Raw genomic sequence first — 25504 nt, forward strand, 5'->3', positions numbered from 1 at the left:
ATAATATTGTTGATAGCGAATAAAAATATGTTTGTTTAAAATTTGTTAAATTTGTTTGTTTAAAATTTGTTTAAACTTATTACAAAACAAATTTAAGGTAGTTTGCATTGATACATGGAATTGTATACAGGAGCAGTATGCCGAGGTTGGAGATGCGAAAGGCTGGAGTTTCACAAAGCACGAGACCACATCCTGGACAACAGAATCATCAATATGGGTTGCTGCTGTGGGCTGCTTGCATATGTTCTGGTAGAAGGTGTGAGTAATCATATTTGTGAAATGCAGAGGTGCTGTGTGTTTTATTTGTAACTATGTGAAGTAGTCGTCTTTATGGGGCATTCAAATACAAATAAGTGCAGAACGACATAGTGCCAACATAATAATGAGGAAACGTGTAAAGTGCAAAGAATGGCATGAAGAAGGCATCTGATGATCCACAGATTTCATCAAATTGAAAGGATGGCAAAGCACCGACAGTAGCTTAACAGCAGTATAAAATTTTGCGATTGAAACTTGGCTAGGAGATGTAGACTGCTACAGAGTACTGTAGCAGAAACAACAGGTTGTAAGTTAACAAAAGACCACCAATAACATAAAGGTGCAGAATAATGCTACTCTGAAAAGCTTTACTATTAAAAGAATAATGTAATACATGTAGAAAGTGTAACTAAAGATTAATGACTTTTGGATATAACGTTATACACGAATTTATTGAGGGTAACAATCAGTTTTTATAATCATAAAATAATTAATTCAATGATTACATGAATTAATTAATAATTTGAGAATGAAAAAAATACAATGCAGATTCAAGTTTCGAAAAATAATAATGAATCAGAAATATAGTGGAATGGTAAGTAAGACTCTTTAGAGATGATAACAGAAAAAAATTATAAAAATTTACTTATTTCCAAAACTGATTGCTGTCTATAAGAACATCCCAATTTTTGGGAAGTTGAGAAGAAAGCAGATGTGTAGTATTTCTGGCTCTTCAGCCATCATATTCAGGTACAAAAAGCTCTTCTTAGAGCAGCTAAGGAGGCAACAGTGGGTAGATGATGTAATGTGGTGTGAGGTACCAGTAACAGCTGGTTTATTTGGTATGTGTATTGTGAGAAAGACCATCTAAATTGTGTTCCTTCTCTGCAATTGCCTGCCTTGTTTGGAAGTAGTGTGCCAAAATGATAAACTACTGTTATTAATAATAGAACAACTAAACAGCAAATTTACTTGCATTTCATATAAAAAGAGTCTCTCAACAGCAGGCTATCATTCCATTATTTCAAAAGTGTTGATTACCAGCAGAATAATAAACAACTCCAAAACAAAAAGGCAGATGAAACATTTCAGAGATCTTCGGGTTGCACCTAAATTGGACGGCAGGCGAGGTGGTTCAGCCGTGAGATAAGAGCTCTATCAGCAGCCTCGGAGGACTGACATGTTGTCTGTTGCAGTTGGTATCAGTTAAGAACTTAATTAGCAATCTCACTTAATTGAGAACTAGTTTAATAGTAATTACATAAATACACAGTACATTATTTTGTTTATTCTTTGTGAAATTGTAAAGAATGGAAATTATCTGTGATTCATTAAGTGCATTTTCTCGTATTCTGCTAATAAAAAGTGAGTGGCATCCCATTTCAACAAACCAATTCTAAATTTTATCATTTATACAATACTAGTACTCGCTAACAGTTTATTAGTCTCAAGATAATGGATTCATGACCTACAAGCTGTTTTCTGCACAGGGAACAACTACAAAAGACTGCATGTTGGTGAACATTATTCATAATTTACGTATTCCACTCAGGATGATGGAAGTAACTAGGCACCTCGCATGTACTGCAATCTTAGTACAAATGAGATCAGTGACATGTCACCTGTGGTAATACAGAGCAGTTATGAAGGAAGGAAATTTTCGAGGGAAGGGATTTATCATACCAACACAAACAAATCCCTCTCGCTACCTCATTCTTTCACTTGTTGTAGCGGAGGTGTGGAGGCTCTTGTAAAGGTGGTGGATAGTGAAAGAGTAGGAGGTGAACAGGTTATAGACTGTTTTTGAGATGGTGTTGCATGCTGCTGAAGTTCCTTGTGGCAAGAGTTTGAATGGGATGCAAGAGTTTGGAACTGCAGAGCAGGAGAAATTTACCGATGGAGAGATGGTACTGCAAGGAGGTTTGAGACTGACTCACATGGTTTTGCAGGACTAGTTTGGTGCAGGGTATGATTGGCGTAATTTAAACAGACAGAGGCCATTGTGGTGGAAGGGTTGCAGCCAGAGATGAGTAATTTGCTGGTAAGGCCATCTGTTGCAATTCCATGAGTTACGCAACAACGTAGGAATGGTATGTGGGGACTGGGTCCTGGCTAGGGATAGGGAGAGGGGGAGGGGGAGACTTCACTGGCGCAGATGGATGCAACAGGGATTCATAGTCGAGGATAAAAAACGTGTAAATGTACGAAAATAATACAGGGAAAAACCACATAAAAATACATAAAATTATGTAGAAAGAAGCCACGAAAAGGCAGAATGGATGAAGTATGGGGAAACAAGGTGACTAAGAGATAGGGCACAGTGAAAGTTGAAAATTCTCTGCAAAGGTTTCAACTACCTCTTGCTATACCCTGAAATGAGGAATATCCCACCCACTAATCTTCCCACCCTTCCACAGTGGTATTCCGCCACCCACCAACATCGTTGTCCAAGCCTACTCCACCCCTGCTTCCAATCCATTGCCTCATGGCTCATATCTCTGCAACAGATCTAGATGCAAGATATGTCCCATACATCCTGCCTTCATCACCTACTCCAATCTGGTGACTGGCCTCTCCTGTGCCATCAAAGGGCTGTGTTACCTATGAAAGCAGCCATGAGCTGCAACCACTGGGCTGCTTTCTACACAGGCATGATGGCTGACAAGATGTCTGTCTGCACAAATGGCCACCAACAAACTGTAACCAACAGCTAGGTGGAACAACGTATCGCTGAAAATGCTGCCCAACATAATGCACTTCACTTCAATAACGCTTCACCGCATGTGCAATCCTACTCCTTCCTACAATACCAGCTTTTTTTAATTGTGCAGGTATGAACTCCCGTTGTAATATAACCTACATTCCTGTAATCCCTGTTGCCTCTACCTTCGAACGTCCCTTTCCTCCACTTACCTATCCCCTTCCCAGCTCCCACTCAAGCACAATACAGCATTCTATTCTACTAATGCACCTGCTCATCCTTTTCCATTTCTCTACTTGTCTCCTTTTCCGTTTCCCTCCCCCTCCCCTCCCCCACCCTAAACCTCCCCAATTTGCCCAGCAGCCCACCCTGTCCCCACCACGTCCCTGCACACTCAAACAAGCATCAACACACTCCCTTCCCCATTCCATGACTTCTCCTTAAAACACACACACACACACACACACACACACACACACACACACACACACACACACACGCACACACGCAAGCACATAGAGGAACTGGTGATGATGTTGTTGAGGCTTCTAAAGTCATGAAGATATGTTGCTCAAGAATCCAGCCCTTATCTGTAGCAGTCGACCACTGGAAGGAACGAGCATGACCGTGTGGGTGCATAAAGCTGATGAGGACATCTTGTTGTTCATATGAGACTTCACGTTTCCAACACACCAAAAATTGCCATACATACAAGTAACATACTGTTCTGGTTGTAAACTTGGAATTTCTACATCTGCTTCGAAGGCGTTAACTGTTAATGCTGTAGAATCATTGGAAACTTTGCTTGCTCTGAGCAGATTACAATTAATAGATTTTTCTCTTGTTCCAGATACTGTATGTCCCATGGTAAAACTTATTTCTTGATCTGGGTGGATTTTTTCAATTCCTTCTTTTGGTACATAAAAAAAACTTTACCGCTGGAATACTATCATCACAGAATTTGAATAAATCATATGGAGTCAATATTTGGTTATCTAAGGCCCTCTGTAGACTAGCACAGGCTGCAAGTCCTTTCCCCCCTCCCAATGCCATCTCAAGGCAATTTACCGTGGCATGTTCAAAACAAAATCCATTTGGTAGTGATGCCAAAATCCTTTTCATCAAGGCATAAATTGACGAAATTTTTGAAATTCTTATATTGAGCAGCTGAATCATGTTCTTAATTCTTTTCAGTCTTTGTCTTTAAATACGCTATCAGCTTTATTTGAAAGAAATGGAAAGCAATGGTATTATGACAGAACAGTCACTGACCATACAAATGCTAATATTCTGGCATTCTTTGCCATCGAAACAGACATCAGATGGATGAAATGTGGCCTGTCTATTCTCCCAATAGAATCCTTGCACGGTATCCTGAACAACAAATGAATAATTCTCAGCAAAATCCAGCAATATAATTAATTCATTTTCTGCAAGATTTCTTTCTAGCTGCTTAAGATATAAACTTTGGTGTTCTGACACAAACTGATGGCTTCTTAAACCGGTAATTTTCAAAATCAATGCCTCCATGAAATTTTCAAAAGTTCTCTGGCAAGTTTCCAATGTGTGTCTGCCAGCATGGACCCATTGCTTGTATTCCATTGTTTCTTCAGGGTCATAGTCTTTAAAAGAGTCTTCAAGAAAAGCCTCTAGTTGCATTTTTCCTGGACATTCCTCACAACGTTGGAGCATACAACTTTTGATTCCAAACTGCATACAGCTTTTTTGTCATCTTGGATGTTGCTGAAGCCAACATTAATTTGACATTTTGATGAATTGCACATACACATACTAAATGTGATCCAGAAGCACCTGCTGTACTACACCATATCGGCCTGAGCTCAAAAAAATTTTAGAAGCTTAGTTAATTTCCATATCGCTTACAATAAGCAATGAACATTTCTTTAAGGTTACAAAGGAGCATGTGTTTCTCCTTGTGAATCTTTCCCCATCTATTCTTACTACAACACAATCCTTTTTGCCTGGGCATAAACAAGAAAACTCATCATCTTCAAAGAAAGTGAGGACATCTTGTTTCATTTCATCAATGAGATTTTTCCCCTGTTCAGTTTGCAGGTGTTGCCTTCTTCACCATTTTAGTTAAAACAGCTAATTCTTCAGCCATTATTTCAGTAGTGCAGCTTTTTGGGGCCAGGGTCAAAATTTGAACTTGACTGCTATTGCTTGAAGTCTGAAGTTTAATCTTAAGTTGTTCAATTAAGATGTCCATACCTTTACATTTATTGCACTCTTCCATTTGTATCTGAGCAGTAACTATTTGGCTCACACCAGAAGCTGTGGCAATTACCTTAGTAATGCTGCCTTGGGCTTTCAGACATTTGCACTTTATATATCCCATTGAATCCCTTTCGCTGATCCGTTGAAGCTTTAGTAGTGATTCCCCAAGTGATGCTAATGAAGTTTTAGCAGTAAAGCAAGCATCAACAATGCCCGTGTCTTCAGTGGATGGTGATTCTTGCTTATCCTGGCGGGATGAATCTTTTTGGGCATTTCATGTCTATATTTGGTACAAATTTTCTGACAAGGTTTAAACACTTAATTATTCAGTAAATTCAACCCATCAGTCATTGCAGTGTTTACAAGTGTTATTTGTTTTTCTTTACCAAATGGGTTGCAGAAATTCTGCAGGAACTGAAATTTTGCCGTCAACAAGGCATTCTGGTATGAACAAATTTGGGCATGTTCAGTAAAACGAAGCCCAGACCTACACTGCAGAAGCTCCTTGACAATTGGGGACATTTCCTTAACTGATTGTAGTTTCCTTTTGTCATAACAGAATGGTGATGACTCCATACAATAGTCAGTGTTGTTTTTATGTAAAATACACAAATGAGGCTATCAAAACATATTGTTTTAGTTCTTACCTTAGCTACAACAATGATTACTGATTATTCAAACACTCAGTACTCAACACTAAGATTGTACAGTGTCAACATCAAAGATTACACTGCACAAAAGACACACTGCCAATAATGGAAGCAGTGGTGATTCAGCAATGTACATCACTGCTGTGAGGGCAGAGCCTTAAAAAACTATCACTACTTTAAAATACAAATGGAAATTGAGGGACAATGCACTGTAGGGTTAAAACCTTCTAAAGCAACAAAACATTCCATTATGATCTAGATTTTATAATCTTCAGGGCACTTTATTAGATTTTATTATATTTTTATTCTACACTCTAAAATAATGTAAAAACACTTCTTATTAGCATAGTTACTTTCCCTAAACCACAGGAAAATCTTATACTATTAAAAGACACTATAATTACACTTTTTTTATTTACTACTTCAAATTGTATTAATTTTTGTATTTATCAGTAATCCATCTTCCCTACATGTGATAGGCATTCTTACTCATCAATATACAAGATACAGAAATTAAACAATATAGCTTAGAAAGTTTAAAAGATGCTCTGTCCATCTATGGCAAGAAAAAAAGGATTGAAGAAGACACAGTTGAGATATTGCCCCCCAAAAATACCCTAAAATTTGCAATTAGAAAATTTTGGCCAACTTTACGGATGCATATCTTTCCATCTGGGCATCCAATGTTAATTAAATTTAGTCGCTATACAGACATCATAGGTATGAATAACCCTCTGAAGTTTTGGTGTGATTGGTTCATATGAAAAGTAGCAATGGTCAGTCAAAGTGTGGCTCTCAAAATAGCGTGACGAATTTTTTAACCACTTTAGAGGCTTGTATCTATATTTAGGTAAGGCTAAATCCCTAATTTTTGCCACAAAAACTTGTCTGTTTAAATTAAAGCAAATGACCTAGATTTGGGGATGGCCAAGTGGCCCCTTGACGTGGAATGACCCTACTGCAAGTGCCAGATGGTAGAATGAAAGGTGACTACCAAATAACTTGCAAATGATCGGATAAGGCACTTTTCCCTTTGCCTGGATCACCTGGACAGCCCGCCCATCGAGATACATGAGACAATCTCAAGAGGGGGTAGCATGGTACCATTGCAGTTGATACAGCAGGAATAAGGAGGTAGAAAATCACCCTTGTGAGCATCCCGAGAACAGGTTACACATTTGGCCGGATGTCGACAGGACATTCGAGTGTGGTTGAAACGATGACACTGGTAGCAGCGCTTCGGGGTCGGACTACAATAACTTCCTAGCCTGTTTTGATCTTGGACAGAAGCACCACTCTATCAAAAGTGAGATGCATCTACCTTTTTCATCAACCAATGGACTGCAATGACATCCTGATCAGAGATGTACTCTCGGATTTCTGCCTCAATCATACCATCAAGCAGCCTAGTGCAAATAACACCATGGGAAGAATTCAGAGTTCTATGGGCCCTGACACGAACAGGATAGCCACGGAGAAGCGAAGCAGCAAGCAGTTGTTGTGCTAAAGAATCAGAAGTAGTCTCCAAAAACAATTGCCATTGCGTAAATGAGAGGAGGATTTCAAAGGTCCAGCCATTGCGTCAACACCTTTCCGAATAAGAAACGGATTTACTGTCACAAAGGACTGACCGTCTTCAGTATGTGAAACCATGAGAAACCGTGGTGCAGCTGGGAGGGTCTTTCAATCAGGAGCTTCATTTTGTTTACATTTGGTAGACACTGACTGCAAAGATGATGATTGGCTCATTGCAAGAAAATCCCCCATGACTGCCAGCGTCTCTGATGACATGCCCCTTCCCACTGAGGGGCACCCTTCACCAGCTGGCACTCCCAGCTTGAGTGATTGTTCACACCTCAGATCATACATTCAAAACACCCGACAATTTGCAATTTGGGAAGGTAGCAGCTCAGGCAATCACCACTCCCTGGGTCTGGTTGTACCAGGGGGTACGTGCGAACCCTACCTGTCGACCCGGGGCTGGGAATTATGCGTTGCTCAGTCACATGTTAAGTGTCAGTTGCACGGACCGACCTTCAGGGGCGCAGAGGGAGGAAGAAGAAGAAAAGGCCAAAGCAGAGGAAATAAAGGAAAAGGTGAACAAAGAAAGAAAAAAGGAACGAAAAACGGTGGCGAGACTGTTCTGACGTCAGTTACTGAAAATGTGGAACACATTCCAAAAAACACCCAAAACATGTTCCACAAGGGAGGGGAAAAAGAACAGCAAGTGGACAGACATGCAACACATTAGGGAAAAGATGCTGCAAAGGCTGGGGCTCCACAGTAGCCAAGCACGAACCCGCCAAAGAGCAACGAGCCTCCTAGGGGTTATCTTGCATTTTGATGAGTAAGAATATATATCAACAATAGGGAAAGTGGATTATCGATAAATACAAAAAATTAATACAATCTGAAGTAGTAAATCAAAATATGTATAACTTGTAGTGTATCTTAACAGCATAAGATTTGCCCGTGGTTTACGGAATGTAACTATGTTAACAAGAAGTATTTTTATATTATTTTACAATATAGAATATAAATATAATAAAACCTCATAAAATTCTCTCAAACATTATAAAATTTAGAAAACCATAATAGCATGCTATGTTGCTTAAAACATTTAACCCTTCAACGCATAGTGGAGCATGTATGCATTGTTACTCAGTTTCCATCGGCATTGTAAAGCGGCAACAGTTTTTAAGGCTCTATCCTAGCAATGATACATTCCTGATCACATCACTTTCAACTGTTGCTTTCATTATTGGCAATTTTCACAGTGGCAGACTTCTGTCTGATGTTATCTTTAGTGTTGACATTGAACAACCATCAATCATAGTGTTGAGTTCCAAGTGTTTGAATCATCAGTAATCAATGATCATTGTTGTAACTGAAGATAAGCTCTAAAAAAATATGTTTTGATAGCCTAATTTTTATATTCATACACAAAAAGACTGAATATGTTACAAGTAAATTACAAAAACTGCCTGAATTTAAGTGAATGATTCATGTGAATCACTGAGTGTAACAGCAGCTTACATTATGCTTCAAACCAGGATATTCATGAGCTTTCAAAATTCCTTTTGTATGTTTACAGACTGCTGTATAAAATGAACCTGTTCCTTTAGTGGATCAGATGTCCTTTGGTGGATCAGATGGAGCTGATTATTGGAAGTCATCACCATTCTACTTTGGCAAAAGTCAACTACAATCAGTTTAAGGAAATGTCACCAATGGACAAGGAGATTCTACAATGTAGGTGTGCACTTGTTTTTACTGAAGATGCTCAAATTTTTTCATACCATAATGTCTTGTTGATAACAAAATTTCAGTTCCTGCTGAAAACTTGGTGCAACTCATTGGTAAAGAAAAACACATAATCGAGAAGGCTTTGACACCAGTAACCACTGCAATGTATGATCGGTTGAAGTTACTGACCAGCGAAGGTTTTAAACCTGGACAGAAAATTTATACCAAATGCAGACATGAAGTTGGAAAAAAAAAAGAATCAACCACATGTATAGGCAATAATCACCATCCACTAAAGACATGGATGTTGTTGATGCTTGCTTTACTGTTAATACTTCACTACCATCCCTTGACGAGACCCCATTAAAGTTTCAACATATCAGTAAAAGGGGTTCAATGGGATATGTAAGTGCGAAAGTCTGAAAGGCCAAGACAGCATTACTAAGGTAACTGCCACAGCTGCTGGTGTGAGCCTACTAGATATTACTCAGATACAAACAAAAATGTAAAAATATGGACATCTTAACTGAAGAACTTAATCTTAGGCTCAGACTTCAAGCAACTGCAGTAAAGTTCCAAATTTTACCCTGGCCCCCATAGCTGGGCTGTTGGAAAAAGACTAAAGAATTTTCTGTTTCAAATAAAATGGTGAAGAAAGCTAGGAAACTAAAGTTGGAAGGTGGGATTTTGGCAACACCTGCAAACTGAAAAGGGAAAAAGCTCAATGATGAAGTAAAACAAAATGTCTTCACTTTTTTTTGACAATGATGAGTCTTCTCATTTATCTCCAGGCAAAAATGATTGTGTTGCAGTAAAAATAAATGCTGAAAAGTTTCACAAGCAGAAATGCCTGCTCCTTTGTAACCTGAAGGAAATGTTCATAGCTTATTGTAAGCAATATGGAAATCAAATGAGCTTCTCAAAACTTTGTGAGCTCATCAAAACGTCAAATTAATATTGGCTTTAGCAGCATCCATCCAAGATGACTGAGGTTTTGATGAAAACAGCTTTATACAGTTTGGACTCAGAAGATTATATGCTGCAAGGGTGTGGAGAATGTCCAGGAAAATGCAACTAGAGGCTTTTCTTGAAGATGCTTTTGTATACCATGATCCTGAAGAAACAATGGAATACAAGCAATGGATTCATACAGACTGACAGACTGGAGAGTCAGAGGACTGTTGAAGATTTCATGGAGTTACTGATTTTGAAAATTACCTGTTTATGAAGCCATCACTTTGTGTCGAAGTTTATACCTTAAGCAGCTAAAAGGAGATCTTGCAGGAAATGAATTAATTATATTGATGGATTTTACTGAAAATTACATCCATATGTCGTCTATTTCGGTAGCAAAAACTGTCAAAGTTTTAACATTTGTGCAATCAGTTACTTCTCCATCATGATACCACTACAGTCCCACACCTTTTAAATAAAGTTCAAAACATTAAGAGCATTTATTACTTTAGTGATGGTTCAGTTTCAAAAATTTGATCAATTTATGCCCGCACGAAAAGGATTTTGGCATCACTGCTGAATGGAATTTTTTTGCAGTAAATCTAGGGTTGCCACAAGTTTCCCTGGGTGAAATTCCCTGATATTTCCCTGACTTCCAGACAATTTTTAGCATTTTCCCCTGACAAATTTTGACATCTCATGGATATGTTAAGACGTAGTTGACAGTCTGTCTTTGCGGCAACATTACAAGAAACAATAGTGCAAATGCGGAAATATCTAACAAAAACTTGCAAGGAGATAACGTTTCCTGATATGAGCAAAAAAATTATGTACTAATATTAACATCTTTTGTAATGAACTGTTTTTAAATGGAGAAAGGAGCCAAATGGTATACATTTTTCATTTAGACTACTGATGTTATTTTATTTCAATAAAACAAAACACATTTGGCGACAAAAATATCGATTTCCTTGGAGTCACAAGACAGATTTAAAATACCTTCACTGATTTAAGAAATACCTCATAAAAAAGTAGGTCTCTTGAAAAAAAGGTATAGGGTGGGGAAGAATTGTGTAAATCTACACTGTAGGTGACTGCAATAAAATGTTGGTTCTACTATGTTCATTATTGCCAGTTTTACCCACTGTGTTATATCTATTATTTTACAGGTATTTTGCGATTTTTATTTTAAGAAATCTATGAGTACATAGTGTACAAACTGACAGCAACTGACACAATATTCTTCTTCTTATCGTCCATACTTTCCAACATATAAAGTACTTTTGAAGTTAAAAAATATACTAGAACAAATAAACTGTTTATAAAATGTCACACTGTACAATGTACTTGCTGTGACGCAGTCGCAATTCCTGAAATCCATCATCCATGGCCTCTGACGTGCTGATGACGACCGTAGTCTTGGGTCCAAGTATAAACCATAAAAATCTCCTGCTTTACGCCACACACAAACAGACCTGGCCTGCAGGGAGATCGGGAGACTAGACCCGACGAGCAGGATCTGCACATTAGTGGGAACTGAATGTCTTCAGATCAGCACGCACGATCCATGACAGATACCCGCAGAAACGGCCTGTGGTTTTGGCCTGTTATGGAAATCCACTCGTGTGGCCAGCTATTCATGAGCCAAAGACCACGTGTTGATTAAATGAGTCCACAGTCATCAATCTATGCAACAGATAACTTGTTCAAATACTCTGAGAATCAATAATAATGAGGACAGGTAGTAGCTCACCATAAAAATGATTGCTGAGCTGCAGACAGGCACGTAGAAAAGACAATTAACACTTTCACAACTAAATTTTCAGCCATAGCTTTTGTCAGAAAACAAGAGCACATGCAAATCCACACAATCACTCAGACAAAACTCACGCACACATGACTGCTATCTCTGGGCGCTGCATCTATGGTCTCTGAGAATCAGATCCAAACAAACCATTCCTCATGCCTCCCTGCCTCTTGTTGGCAGCTGCTAAGCTAGTAGCAAAAAGTGGTGACAGCACTGATTGTAAGCTGAGGGGGAGTGGTAGGAAGGAGAGAAGCAGCAGTAATGAGGTAGTAGGGAAGCGGCGCACATACTCAAGTTACACCTTGCTAACGATGATGCATGACACCTCAGTAGACAAACCATTTCATCTACTGAGACAAAAACAATTTTTTTCAGTGTTTTTTTTCCAAATTTCCCTGATATGTTGAATATTCCCTTATATTCCGTGATTTCCAGAACCTGTGGCAACCCTGAAATCGCCTTGTGATGGCATTGGGGGGAACAGCAAAATACTAGCAGCCCAAAACAGTCTACAAGGGGCCTTAGGTAACCAAATATCCATATGATTTGTTCAAATTCTGTTATGATAGTATTCCAGGCATAAATTTTCTTTTTATGTACCAAAAGCAGAAACAGAAAAATTTCGGCCTGATCAAGGAACAAGTTTTGCCAGGGGACATACACTTGCTGTAACAAAAGAAAATCATCAATTTAAGCCAATTAATTGTATTCTGCTCAGAGTATACAGACTTTTCAGTGATGCTACATCATTCACAGTTAACAACTTCAAAGCAGATGAATTCCAGCAATCTCAGATGCAAGTTTACAACCAGGACAGTATGTTGTATGTATGGATAACAATTTTTGGTGTACTGGAAACGTATGTGAAGTTACACATGATCAACAAGATGTCCTCACCAGCTTCATACATCCACACAGTACTGCTCATTCCTTCTGCTGTCCAACTGCTTAAGACATCTGCTGGATTCCTGAGCAACATATTTCCATGACTTTACAAGCACAATCAACTTCATCGTCAGGAAGAAAATCTGTCCTTGACAAAATTGTACAAATATCTAACCAAAAATGGAACTGACTTTTCAGTATTTTTGCTTTGCAAATTTGCTATGTTGTGTATTTACTTGTTTTTATGGCATATGTTAAATTAATGTTTGAAATTGATTTCTATACTCCAATAAAAAATTAATTACCAGTAGTATTATGGGACTTAATGAGCAAAATATTTAATTTTTCAATTTTCTTGGAGTGGTAAAATAATAACTTTTGAAACAAGGGCCAGGAATCAAACAACATGGGTTTGAAAGCTTTAATGCATGCTCTTTCCAGCTGTGCCAAGAAAAAAATGGATTGAACAAAACACAGATTGCCACCCAAAAGTACTCTAAAAGTTGCAAGTAGAAAATTTTGGCCAACTTTGCAGATGCATATCTTTTGATCTAGACATCCAATGTTAATTAAATTTGATCCATGTATAGACATCATAGGAGGGAATAGCCCAATGAAGTTTTGGTTGACTGGTTCATATGAAAAGTGACAGTGGTCAGTCAAACCTTGGCTCTCTCAATGGCGCAATGAATTTTTTAGCCACTAGGCTTGTGCCTGTATTTAGGTGTGGCTAAATCCCTAATTTTTGCTGTGGTGTGATTCAGTATTAAAGTTGTCTATGTATATTACAGAAAATGACCAAATGTTTGCTAGACCCCTTAAAAAAGCCTAGCAAACTTGGAACATTTGCATGTTCGTACCTGATACGAATGCAAGTGGCCTCTCTTTAAAAGCCCCTAAAAATTCAACCAGAGAAAATACTGAAGTGAGATTTGGTATACAACTATCAAGGGCCATATAGAATCTTCACGCCAGATTTCATTAGATTTGTTAGTAGTCAAGTGGGGACCCCAGGACCCCTTGACATGGAATGACCCAGGTCTGTTTTACCTATGGGAGACTGTTACTGACGTGCTGAAGAAACTGAACTGAAAAACTCTTGACGATAGTTATAAACTATCCTGAAAAAGTCTACTAGAAAAATTTCAAGAACCAGTTTTAAATGACGACCATGGGAATATACTACAACACCATACACATGCTCACGCAGAGATGAGGAGGATGAGAGTATAATAATTACAGTATGTGCATTGGCATTCAAACAATCCTTCCTGTGCTCCATACGTGAATGAAGTGAGAAGAAATCCAAATAACTTGTACAATGGGAGGTACCATCTGTTATGCACTTCAGTGTTTCGCAGAATATAGGAGTGAATTTTATATTAATATGCATCACTTTCAATGCATGATAAATAATGAAATCATTATCATGAAAAAACTGTCTTTAATTAGTGGTCTTAAATTTTTTCCAGCACTGTATATTTCAATTGGACAGGAACAGACTACACCACATGAGAGTGAAATATGTAATGTCTGGGGGTGATGCGGCATAAGATTAAGCAATGAATATTTTATGGTACTGACAATTTTTAATATACTAATGGAAACTTCTGGATCAAAACAATATGTAGCAATGAGAAAACATAGTATCTCACCTCAATTGATGTGTGGCGCATAGAAAAATAAAAGAGCACTGAGACTACAGCTTTCAAGCAGCCATTATTTTTCTAGCATAAGTACACACCTACTGCCACACAGACACATAAATGCACACACCAGAACAAATAGTGGGACACAAGAAAAAAGAGTGGTAGCTAGAACGCTCTGAAGTCTTTCCGTTGCTATGTCTGTGTGTCACACATCAATCACGAGTGATTGCATCTCCTTTTTTTAAATTTCTAAACACAATTTCCAAGTAAGCAGCTATCATTAATCATTTGACTGCTATGTCCAAGACTTGGGGGTACCATGCCTCAGTTGCTGCATTATCATGCTTCTCACAGTATACCCAGAACTAAATACTTCGAATACACTTGTAATTTCTGAATTTATTTTGTTCTTCAAAGCACTGAACATGTATTGGAAGAGTTTGGAAATATTTATTAAAATATTTACACTATTTACTGCAGTCTGTAACAACAATATAGTCCTCTGCAAAGTACAAAAATGTAAAATCAAAAGAAAATAGGATATACTATGACATCACCTGTTAGGTTTACAAAAAAAACTACTGTTTATTCATGATAAGAAGACCTCTCTCACTGATGATACCAGCAGTGGAGAAAAGTGGCAATAATTGGAAGATGTCCGTTTGTCAAATCACTGCCAATATCTTTGCATGCACCATCTCTGCTTTCGCACAAACAAACAACACAGGTGACGATGCCAATGATGCAGGAAGGAGCAGTGATGCCAACGCTGCACGAATGAGCGCTCCTCTCCTCATGACAGTTCTCAGATGGGGGGAGGGGGCAAGGCATACCTCCTGCCATTCCTGACAGCCACTGGGTGAAGGGTCCTTTTATAAAGTCCTACAGCAGAAATTGTTGTGTTGGTTGGCCTAAAGTGCAGACACTGAAGTCTGAATTGTATTTGGAAATGCAATTTGTTGAATTTAAATAAAACCAGAGATGTTGTGGGCCCACCTACGGTGTCAACATCAAACTGGCAATTAAGTCATTTACAGCAAATAAATTTTATCTGCTGGGTTTAGAGCAAACTATGAAGTGTGGTGCCATCTGCCAGTATTACTGAAACCAAAGTGGCCTCATATTCCACTGTCATTCAACAGAAAACAAGTGTATGACAAGATTGCTACAGCAGTGGACCACGCCTTATGTTCCCCATGTTATCAGTCCAGCTGCACTAGGGGCATGCAGTGGGGAGAAAGGGGGGTAATTGGAACCTGGAGCTATTAGAACAAGGGCCTATAAGCAGTAAATCAAGCTAAAGGTAATAAAAACTTGTTGTGGATTATCTTCGTAGCAATTAGCTCTTATGCTCAGTTAATACCATTATTTAAGATTCACTAATGAAAATGTTGTGGACGTTTTTGTTGATTTATGACAGGAAAGTACTGTTCATTACCTTCACTGTGTTGTGCACTGTGAAATCTGACATCAATTTTTATGCTCGTACTTTTATATACTGAACTTGAAGTATATGTACTAGATTTAACAGTGGTGTCTTCTATGGTTTAAGTCTTTTCTTTTCATGTGTTATTTGTTTATACTGCCTATTCTAATTACCTCAGGTTGTATGACTCATGGGATTATTGGAACATTGTAAATAAACTGATTTTGGTTATGGGGCAATTAGAATAGTTATTAGAACAATTGGTTACACTGCAACAGTTCATTCATTTCAAAGAGAATAATAAGAAAGTGGAGTCTCTTTTCACCGAATTCTTTGTTATTCATGAAATTTGAGTGCATGAATATATATTTTTTGGTTGAAAATCTTTGTTAAAGCTTGGTCAGTGGCCTGGTTTGAAACTGCTATTCACTCATTTTGTTTCTTGCTGCCACTGTGGTTGGAGATAAAAGAAAAGCAATGTAATACATTACGTGAAAAAGGTATCTGCATAAATATTTCTTTAATAATATTTCAAATTTATATATGCCAATAATCTGTAAGTTAAGTTGAATGTTTAGTTTATCTGAGAATGTGTTATTAAATAAATAATTTGTAGAGTGTTTTCATGTGCACAATTCAAAAGATAACATTCCAATAAAAATTTTTTGAATAATTTGGGCCCACTAATTATGATATACAAATTAATATAGGTTCATTATACTCACAAGCACCACATAATGTATTTAACAAACTTGTGTTGACAGTAAAGCTTATTAAAAATATTTAAATTATGTATTTTATAAAAATGAATTCCATGAAGTGAAACTATTTTTTTTTTTTCAACTGCAGTTCGATAATAAAGTATAGGCCTTATTATACATCATGCCAGAGAAGAGTGAGAGGACATCATACAGGTGTGACAAAGTATGGAGTCAACGCTGGATACCATACATGCAGTTAAGACTTCAGAATGTCTCAAACTTTAGCAGCACAAAAGTATCGTGTTCCAGGGGCATACTTGCTACAACATTAACAGATTCTCACCTGTTAGGACGACCAACAAAGTTATCACAGGAGACTGAGGAACAACTTGTGACATATTTAAAAACAGGCACTGCATTTGGTGATTGCACTAATGAAACATGAACATCTGAATCTCGTTCAGTAATACTGCAAGTCAAGTGGTATGAAGACACAATGGTTACATGGATGGCCTGGTGAAGATTGGCGAAGGAGAGGGGAGCCTCTTTCCACGTGATTAAAAAGCGCCAACCCTTCTGTGGTGCATAAATTTTTTGATGAACTACAGACATTATATGAGCAGTAATTTACAGTAGATCGCTTGAGCAATGAAAAGTACTTAATGACTGGAAAAAAGTGCAGGTCATTCCCGTTTTTATGAGAGGCCATAAGACAGATCCACACAATTATAGACCTACTTCGTTGACGTCAATCTGTTGTAGAATTATGGAACATGTTTTATGCTCAAGAATTATGACTTTTTTGCAAAATGAACAGCTCCTATATAAAAATCAGCATGGATTCCACAAACAGAGATCGTGCGAAACTCAGCTCAGGACTACTCAGGAGGATGCTGCTTGCCGTTATCAGGGAGCGAAAAAACTGGCATTCTACAGATTGGAACATGGAATGTCAGATCTCTTTAATCGAGCAGGAGGGGTTAGAAAATTTAAGAAGGGGAATGGATAAATTAAAGTTAGATATAGTGGGAATTAGTGAAATTCGGTGGCAGGAGGAACAGGACTTCTGGTCAGGTGAACACAGGGTTATACATACAAAATCAAATAGGGGTATTGCAGGAGTAGGTTTAATAATCAATAAAAATAGAAACACAGATACGCTACTATGAACAGCATAATAAACACATTACTGTAGCCAAGATAGACATGTAGACCATGCCTACCACAGTACTACGAGTATTTATGCCAACTAACTCCACAGATGGCGAATAGATTGAAGAAATATGTGATGTGATTCAAGAAATTATTCAGATAGTTACGGGAGATGAAAATTTAATTGTGATGGGGGACTGGAATTCGATAGTTGGAAAAGGACTGGGGGAAGGGATAAAAGAGGAAGGTGCCTAGTAGAATTTTGCACAGAGGATAGATTATTCATAGCCAACACTTGCTTTAAGAATCGTGAAAGAAGGTTGTATACATGTAAGAGGCCTGGAGAACCCAGAAGATTTCAGAGAGATTATGTAATAGTAGGATAGAGATTTAGGAACCAGGTTTAAAATTGTAAGACATTTCCAGGGGCAGGTGTGGACTCAGACCACAATTTATTGGCTATGAACTGTAGGTTAAAATTGAAGAAACTGCAAAAAGGTGGGAATTTAAAGAGACGGGACCTGGATAACCTGAAAGAGCCAGAGGTTCTAGAGAGATTCAGAGGGAGCATTAGCGAACAATTAATAAGAACAGGAGAAAGTAGTACAGTAGAAGAAGAAAGGATAACTTTGAAAGATGAAATAGTGCAGGAAGCAGAGGATCAAATAGGTAGAAAGATGAGGCTAGTAGAAATCCTTGGGTAACACAAGCGATACTGGATTTAATTGATGAAAGGAGAAAATATAAAAATCCAGTAAATGAAGCGGGTGAAAAGGAATACAAATGTCTCAAAAATGAGATTGACAGCACGGGCAAAATGGCGAAGTAGGAATGGCTGTAGGACAAGTGTAAGGATACACCACTAGAGATAGGGTAGATGCCACCCACAGGAAAATTAAAGAGAACTTTGGAGAAAAGAGAACCACCCTGTATGAATATTAAGAGCTCAAACGGAAAACCAGTCCTAAGCAAAGAAGGGGAGGCAGAAAGGTGAATTAAATATGTAGATGGTCTCTGTGTGAAGAATTTGAAATAGCACTGAAAAACCGAAGCCAAAACAAGACCCCGGAGGTAGATAACATTCTGTTAGAGCTATTGATAGCCTTGGAGAGCCAGACATTACAAAGCTCTTCCATCTGGTGGGCAAGATGTATGAGACAGGTGAAATACTGCCAGACTTCAAGAAGAATATAGTAATTCCAATTCCAAAGAAAGCAGGTGCTGACAGGTGTGAGAATTACTGAACTATCAGTTTAGTAAGTCACAGATGCAAAATACTAACACATATCCCCTACGCAATGGAAAAACTGGTAGAAACTGACCTTTGCAAAGATCGGTTTGGATTCCAGAGAAGTTTAGGAACACCAAAGCAGTACCGACACTACAACTTTGCATAGTAGATAGGTTAAGGAAGGGCAAACCTATGTTTAGAGCATTTGTAGACCTAGAGAAAGCTTTTCACAATGCTGACTTGAATATTCTTTTTCAAATTCTAAAGGTGGCAGGGGAAAATACAGGTAAAACCAGAGGCAGTTATAAGAGTTGAAGGCCACAAAAGGGAAGCAGTTGTTGAGAAGAGAGAGACACGACTGTAGCTTATCCTCAATGTTATTCAATCCATATATTGGGCAAGCAGAGGGGGAGGAGGGGGAGGAGTAGCAATTAAAGTCCAGGGAGGAGAAATAAAAACCTTGAGGTTTGCCAATGACATCGTAATTCTGTCAGAGACAGCAAAGGACTTGGAAGAGCAGTTGAACGGAATGGACAGTATATTGAAAGGAGGAGATAAGATGAACATCAACAAAAGTAGTCAAATTAAATCAGGTGATGCTGAGGGAATTAGATTAGGAAATGAGACACTTCAAGTAGTAAATGAGTTTTGCTATTTGGGGAGCAAAATAACTGATGATGGTCGAAATAGAGAGGATATAAAATGAAGACTGGCGATGGCAAGAAAAGCGCTTCTGAAGGAGAGAAATTTGTTAACATTGGGTATAGATTTAAGTATCAGGAAGTCTTTTCTGAAAGTATTTGTATGGAGTGAAGCCATGTCTGGCAGTGAAACATGAACGATAAGCTGTTTAAACAAGAAGAGAATAAAGCTTTTGGCATGTTGCACTACAGAAGAATGCTAAAGATTAGATTGGTAGATGACATAACTAATGAGGAGGTACTGAATAGAATTGGGGAGAAGCAGAATTTGACTAGAAGAAGTGAACAGTTGGTAGGACACGTTCTGAGGCATCAAGTCTTCTACGGTACAGGAGTTGTTAAGGAGAAACATCTTCAGTTCACTTTTGAAAACACTTATGCGATCTCTTACAAATTTTATTTTATTTTTGTGAGTAGATTGTAAAAGTTTTATAGCTCCATATTTAATCTCCTCCTGTGCCAAAGTTAGAATCATTAAGGGATAACACAGAACATTTTTTCTTTTACTATGGTACTTGTGAAAATCCCTGTTACTCTCAAACTTATGTTAAGTGTTCATAAATTTCTTAAATGACTGAACATACTGCAAGGCTATAGTAAATATTCCTAGCTGCTTAAAGATATGCCTGTGTAGTCTATGTGATGAAACTTTCACTTAACCAATGACAGGTGAGAACAGATGTAACGATTTTTAACGCCGAAACAGAAACCATTCTCTTCTTTGCTGGTTTCACAAATTTTGTTTTTTCCTGAATGTGTCACGAATTACAAGGCCATGATTTGCTTGAGAGTTGACGAAGCCAAGGAAAATGAAAGCTAACAAACCTAGTGACAAATTAACCTGTTGCTCAGTCTGAGGTTTAGTTTAGGTGGGAATGTGACAGGCTGCGAGTTGGTAAAGTCAAAAGAACTTAAAGGGTAAAGAAAAAAATACCTGGTGGAGGTGACAAATCAATATGTAGCTTAAGTCCAAGGTTTAAGTTGAGTTGTAATTAGAAATTAGGGTTGGAGGCATCAAAGACAAAGAATTTGAAATTCTAATTGCATTTTTGTGATGACAGACTGGTCTGAAGCTTAGCTCAAGGCCAGAGTAACAATTTTAGTTGCAAAAATTAAATTAATAGTCTTTGTTAACACATATATTTATTTGTTCTGAAAATACCACAAATGATGAGGTTGTGGTTAGGTTCAGACCTAATAGCACAGCTTAAATTAAATTAATAATCTTAGTGGTCAAATAATTGCGCATTTCTTCCGAGTGAGTTACAATTTAGGATGTTGTGATGTACTGACATCAGATGTTATTACCTTCTGCCAAAACACGTTGTCTGTCCAGTGCTCTCCCATTGGCTGTGTAGAACCAGCAGCTGTCACAATCTCTTTCCTTCCCAACATATCTCATGGCAAGCACTGACAACACTGCTGCACGAAACACACAAATACGCCACTAGTCTTGGTCTACACACGCACGCACATACGCGCATGCACACCCACATCCAAATTGTTTATTCCTCACAATGTAAAGTTTCAAAAATGAATTAATTCTGGAAACAATCCATCAGGCTGTGGCTCAGTCATGTATCAGCAATACCCTCATTTCCAGGAGCGGTAGTCCCCCAAAGCATGCAGGAGAACAACTAAGCCTGGAAGACAGGAGGTGAAGTACTGGCAGAAGTAAAGCTGTTAGAGCAGGTCATGAGACGTGCTTAGGCAGCTCGTCAATAGAGCACTAGCCCACAAAAGGCGAAGGTCCTAGATTCAAGTCCCAATCCGGTACACAGTTTTAATCTACCAGGAAGTTTCAACATAAAAAATCATTTTGAGACTTGAGGTATGGAGTCTAGGTAACTATCACAAATATGACAAAATTGTTGATTAGAACAGACTGTTGACAAGGAGGCGGGAGGGAAGGAGGGGAAAAAGCATAAATTTCACACTCGACAATTGTGCCAATAGCACTGTTTTGCAGCGACAAGAAACATACAATTATTAAGTAAATACACATGCATGACAGAAGATTTCAAATAGGAAAGTGCCCCCCCCCCCCCCACTAGTCACAGTGGTACCTCAATTCCTATCAATGTTATCACTAATGTGGTTCAAAAGTAGAAGTACCCCCCCCCCCCACACACACACACACACACACACACACACACACACACACACACACACACACACACACTGGTCTCAGTGGTACATCAATTCCTATTAATGTTGTTATTAATGTGGTTCAAAAGTAGAAGTACCATACCCACCCTAAGTCCAAAAAACTTTAGCAGTCATGATAAGACTAATGTAAATACAAAATAATAATTGTAGGTACGGACTGGTATGTAAGTTAGCTCAAAGTCCATGTTAGTTGTCGGAACATTTGTTCCAAGTTAAGTGCTTGTCAGTGACACAACATATAACTTTTGGAACCACTTCTAATTTCAGTATGAAGCTTTCATAGTCAGTACTAACACTGTATCAACACTATAGCTAAAACTGTAAGATAAATTCATGAGCATTGTATTGCGTTACCAACAAAACTCTGGCATGTATTTTGGTGCATATTCTACCCATGTATCATACTACAAGTAATCTACAAAAATGTTCAATGGATGGGTGGGTGGATGGGTGGAGGGTGTTGGGGAGGGGGCTGTCAGTACGTAACACTTACAATCACCACCGCTTGAGGTATGTAACTGTGTCAATCTTACACAGCAAATAACGGCCTACTAATGTTCATTAGCACTGTAATACAATAATATTTCACAGTGTCATGTCATGCCCTTGTTTCAAACTTAAATAAAAATTACACCTTTGATCCCTCTTCTCATCCTAGGCAACACACTATGGAATCCATGGATTACATCTAATGTGCTGTAAAGGCTCGTTCACAAACCTAATAAATACACAAAACAAATCTGTCAAAAAATTATATAGTGGAACACACTTGCAGTTTTTATAGTTTACGTATAATGCATGTCCAATATCTAATGTAGCCTACATGTTCTGAATTTACCTTGCACTTTTCGTTCTTGTGATGAAAAGAGTGTTAAATATGGCACAGACAAACATCAGGCTATGTTAAAGATGCTATAACCTTTCTTCGGCTTTAACGTCATTGGTTTTGCAAACCCCCAACCTAGTTATCACTTTTAACCTTACCTCGATCTCAGCCTACACTATGTATTAGTCTGACACTACAACCAAGATTTCTGAGGAGGGGTATGTTTCCAGTATCACACTAACTGCAAACCTTTCATAAGCTGTTGGCTTACCTGAAGCGTGGCAATCCCAAAGAAGGTGCATGGGCACTAACAGGTGGTGATGGTGGAGGAGGAGTACAGTTTGTGCGTTCTAGCCATGCTGGAGGCTGGGTGATTCCTCTTGAAGCAAAAGGCTGTGTGGGAGGTTGCAAAGGTGCCACATTTTCCTGGCTCGGAGTCCTGTAGAAGACTTGACTAGGTGTTAAACGATCAGGTGTTAAAGAGCGTGAAAAACGTTCTACTTCCTCAGGTCTCAGGCGACCACGTCCTTTTGTGTGAGGTAATGTGTGAGACCAATACTGCTGAGAAGAACAAGGAGGCACTGTAGCATGTTCCTGCTGTGGCTGTGGGTGGGTGTATGTGGCAGCGACTGATCCGTAAGACGTTCCACCATTTTCAGCAGATCTCAGTTTCTGAAACCTAGGAGGTAGATTTCCACCTTCAAAATGAGGCCTATCCTTACTGCCCCGTCGTCCTGAAGGCGGTTTCCTGTCGCCCCAACGAGAAGCTGGGGGTTCTGAAGTCTGTCGTAGCTCACGATTTGCAGCTCTCCAATCACATTGTGGAGCAGGGCGTTGACCAACACGCCGACCGTTTTCAAATTTGCCATTCCGTCTAATACTGTCTCTGCGGCCATAAACACTATCACGCTCCCAACTATCACATGTTGCATCACTAAACCGATCACGCTGTTGAAGTTCATTATCCCAGTTTTCTTCTTTTGTGCTATTAGAAACAATTCTGTCATTCATATCCACAGGAGACTTGTTGGATAAATCTCTCTCTGCATATGCTTGGGCTAACGGCTTTGGCACATAAATTGCTTGTTCTGGTTTCTTCAGTTTCCTTTTTGCTTCTCCACCCAAGGTTTTTGGATCTGAGGATGAGGAATGATCCAAACTGTTTCTCCTGGATCTATTACCTGATTGATTTTGAGATATATTAAGATTACCAATTCTTTCAGTAATTTTATTTAAGTCTCTAGGATTTCTAACAGAATTTATGTGGTCACTACGGTCACTGTTTGGCTTGAAAGATTTATCCAACTGTTCCTGTGAAGAAGAAAAACTAAGTCTTCTAGAATCATACTTCATGTTGTCGTAAGCGTTTGAAAGATGCAAATTTTCTGTGGAAGACTTTATCTTGTGGTTGTCGTCAGCACCCAGCAAATCATCTTCACCCTGTCCAGTTTTCCGAAGCGGACCACTTCCTGGACGGTAGATCTCTACTTGTGGTTTTCCCCTCCGTCCAGTTTTTGTGTCCTCCTTGTACCTCATATCATGTAAATCATCTAAAACAAAAGTTTATTTAATGTAGTGTGAGCAGAATATATATGAACTGAATAAAATAAAAACCGATTATGTAAGTAAAGTTAATTGTATAAAAGACATAAAATAGATCAAACTTTAAAATTTATAATGTGTTACATTATTATTGAGATTATCTCAAAGTTGTATCACCAATGATGCTCTATTCTCATGTGACATCTTAAATATATAAATGTAACTCAATAATTTCAATGTACTTTGTTGTACAAACAAATAATCTAATATTAACGAAAATAAATTTCATCACAAAATGGTTCTCGACTCGGGGGGGAGGGGGGGGGGGGGGTTTAAAGGTATATGAACCTCATCTAAGTTTATGTGCATCAACCTGTTCAATGGAGGTTGTATACTATCAAACATCTGTTCGAAAGGAATTGACAGCGCCCTATCGAAGAACAAGAACACAATTAATAGTGTATGACTTCAATGGATACAAATTAAAAATGTAGTTCCACTTTACAGATGCAACTGTGGTGCACTATTATACACACACATCTATTGCAATTCAAGAAAAGAATAAGAATTACTGTCGTGAATACAGGTTTACCTTTAACTGAAATATGCTGTACACATTTGTAATTGTTTGGTATGAGTGATACAAAATTTCTTCAGCCTTAAGATGTATATGTTTCGTTTTGTTAGGTTATGCAACTTTTACTAGAGATTAGTCGCGTGATGCGATACATGTGAAAGTGGCTGCAGATATTAACTTCACGCTGCTGATATAACACTATCCCTTTTCGACCCCTACAGAATACATGCATGTAAACCATTTCGTTCAATCACTTGGAAATCAAGTTGCACGTGTTCCACCACATATGAAGCTCAGATGAGTAAAACACAGTACATGGTGGTTTGGGATGCGCAACTATCCAAGTATAAATGAGAATTAACAACAACCACCGTACGACATAACCAAACATTCTCAATTGCATGGATATTGTCGTGTACAGCTCTCTCATCTAAGATATGTATCAAGGGAAGCATTGAGAAAGACGATTTGGTTACGCAAAAAAGTGTTACCTATTCAAATCGCAGTTGATGCAGCCCAGCGACTGATTAGTTTTCCTATGTTTTCATACCCAAATCCGTCATACACAATAACGAATTGCAATGATCTGATCGTCACTGATACACAAACGCTTAAATTTCAACTAATCGTTTACTATTGTTACAACTGTTATAAACAACAACACAGTTCTACAAATTTACTTACCTTGCGAAGCATTTTCCCATTTATTGCGTCCTTTGTCGATATTCGCCATGATGCTTTACTTGCCATAACCAAGAGTACAGCCTGCCAAGCGCAGAGCACTATCGATA

At 38.4% G+C, this 25504-nt stretch overlaps 1 protein-coding gene across 1 annotated transcript in view; it reads right to left on the reverse strand.

Moving 5' to 3' along the window:
- LOC124787179 (telomerase-binding protein EST1A) overlaps positions 1-25461 on the reverse strand; it is a 323132-nt gene extending 297671 nt beyond the window's left edge. Inside the window, 2 exon segments of the mRNA XM_047254319.1 lie at positions 22866-24144; positions 25398-25461. Coding sequence (XP_047110275.1) covers positions 22866-24144; positions 25398-25446 — 1328 coding nt within the window. The 5' untranslated portion in view covers positions 25447-25461.
- Between the last annotated feature and the right edge of the window lie 43 nt (positions 25462-25504).

Source organism: Schistocerca piceifrons, chromosome 1 (assembly GCF_021461385.2).
Source record: "Schistocerca piceifrons isolate TAMUIC-IGC-003096 chromosome 1, iqSchPice1.1, whole genome shotgun sequence".
NCBI lineage: Eukaryota > Metazoa > Arthropoda > Insecta > Orthoptera > Acrididae > Schistocerca > Schistocerca piceifrons.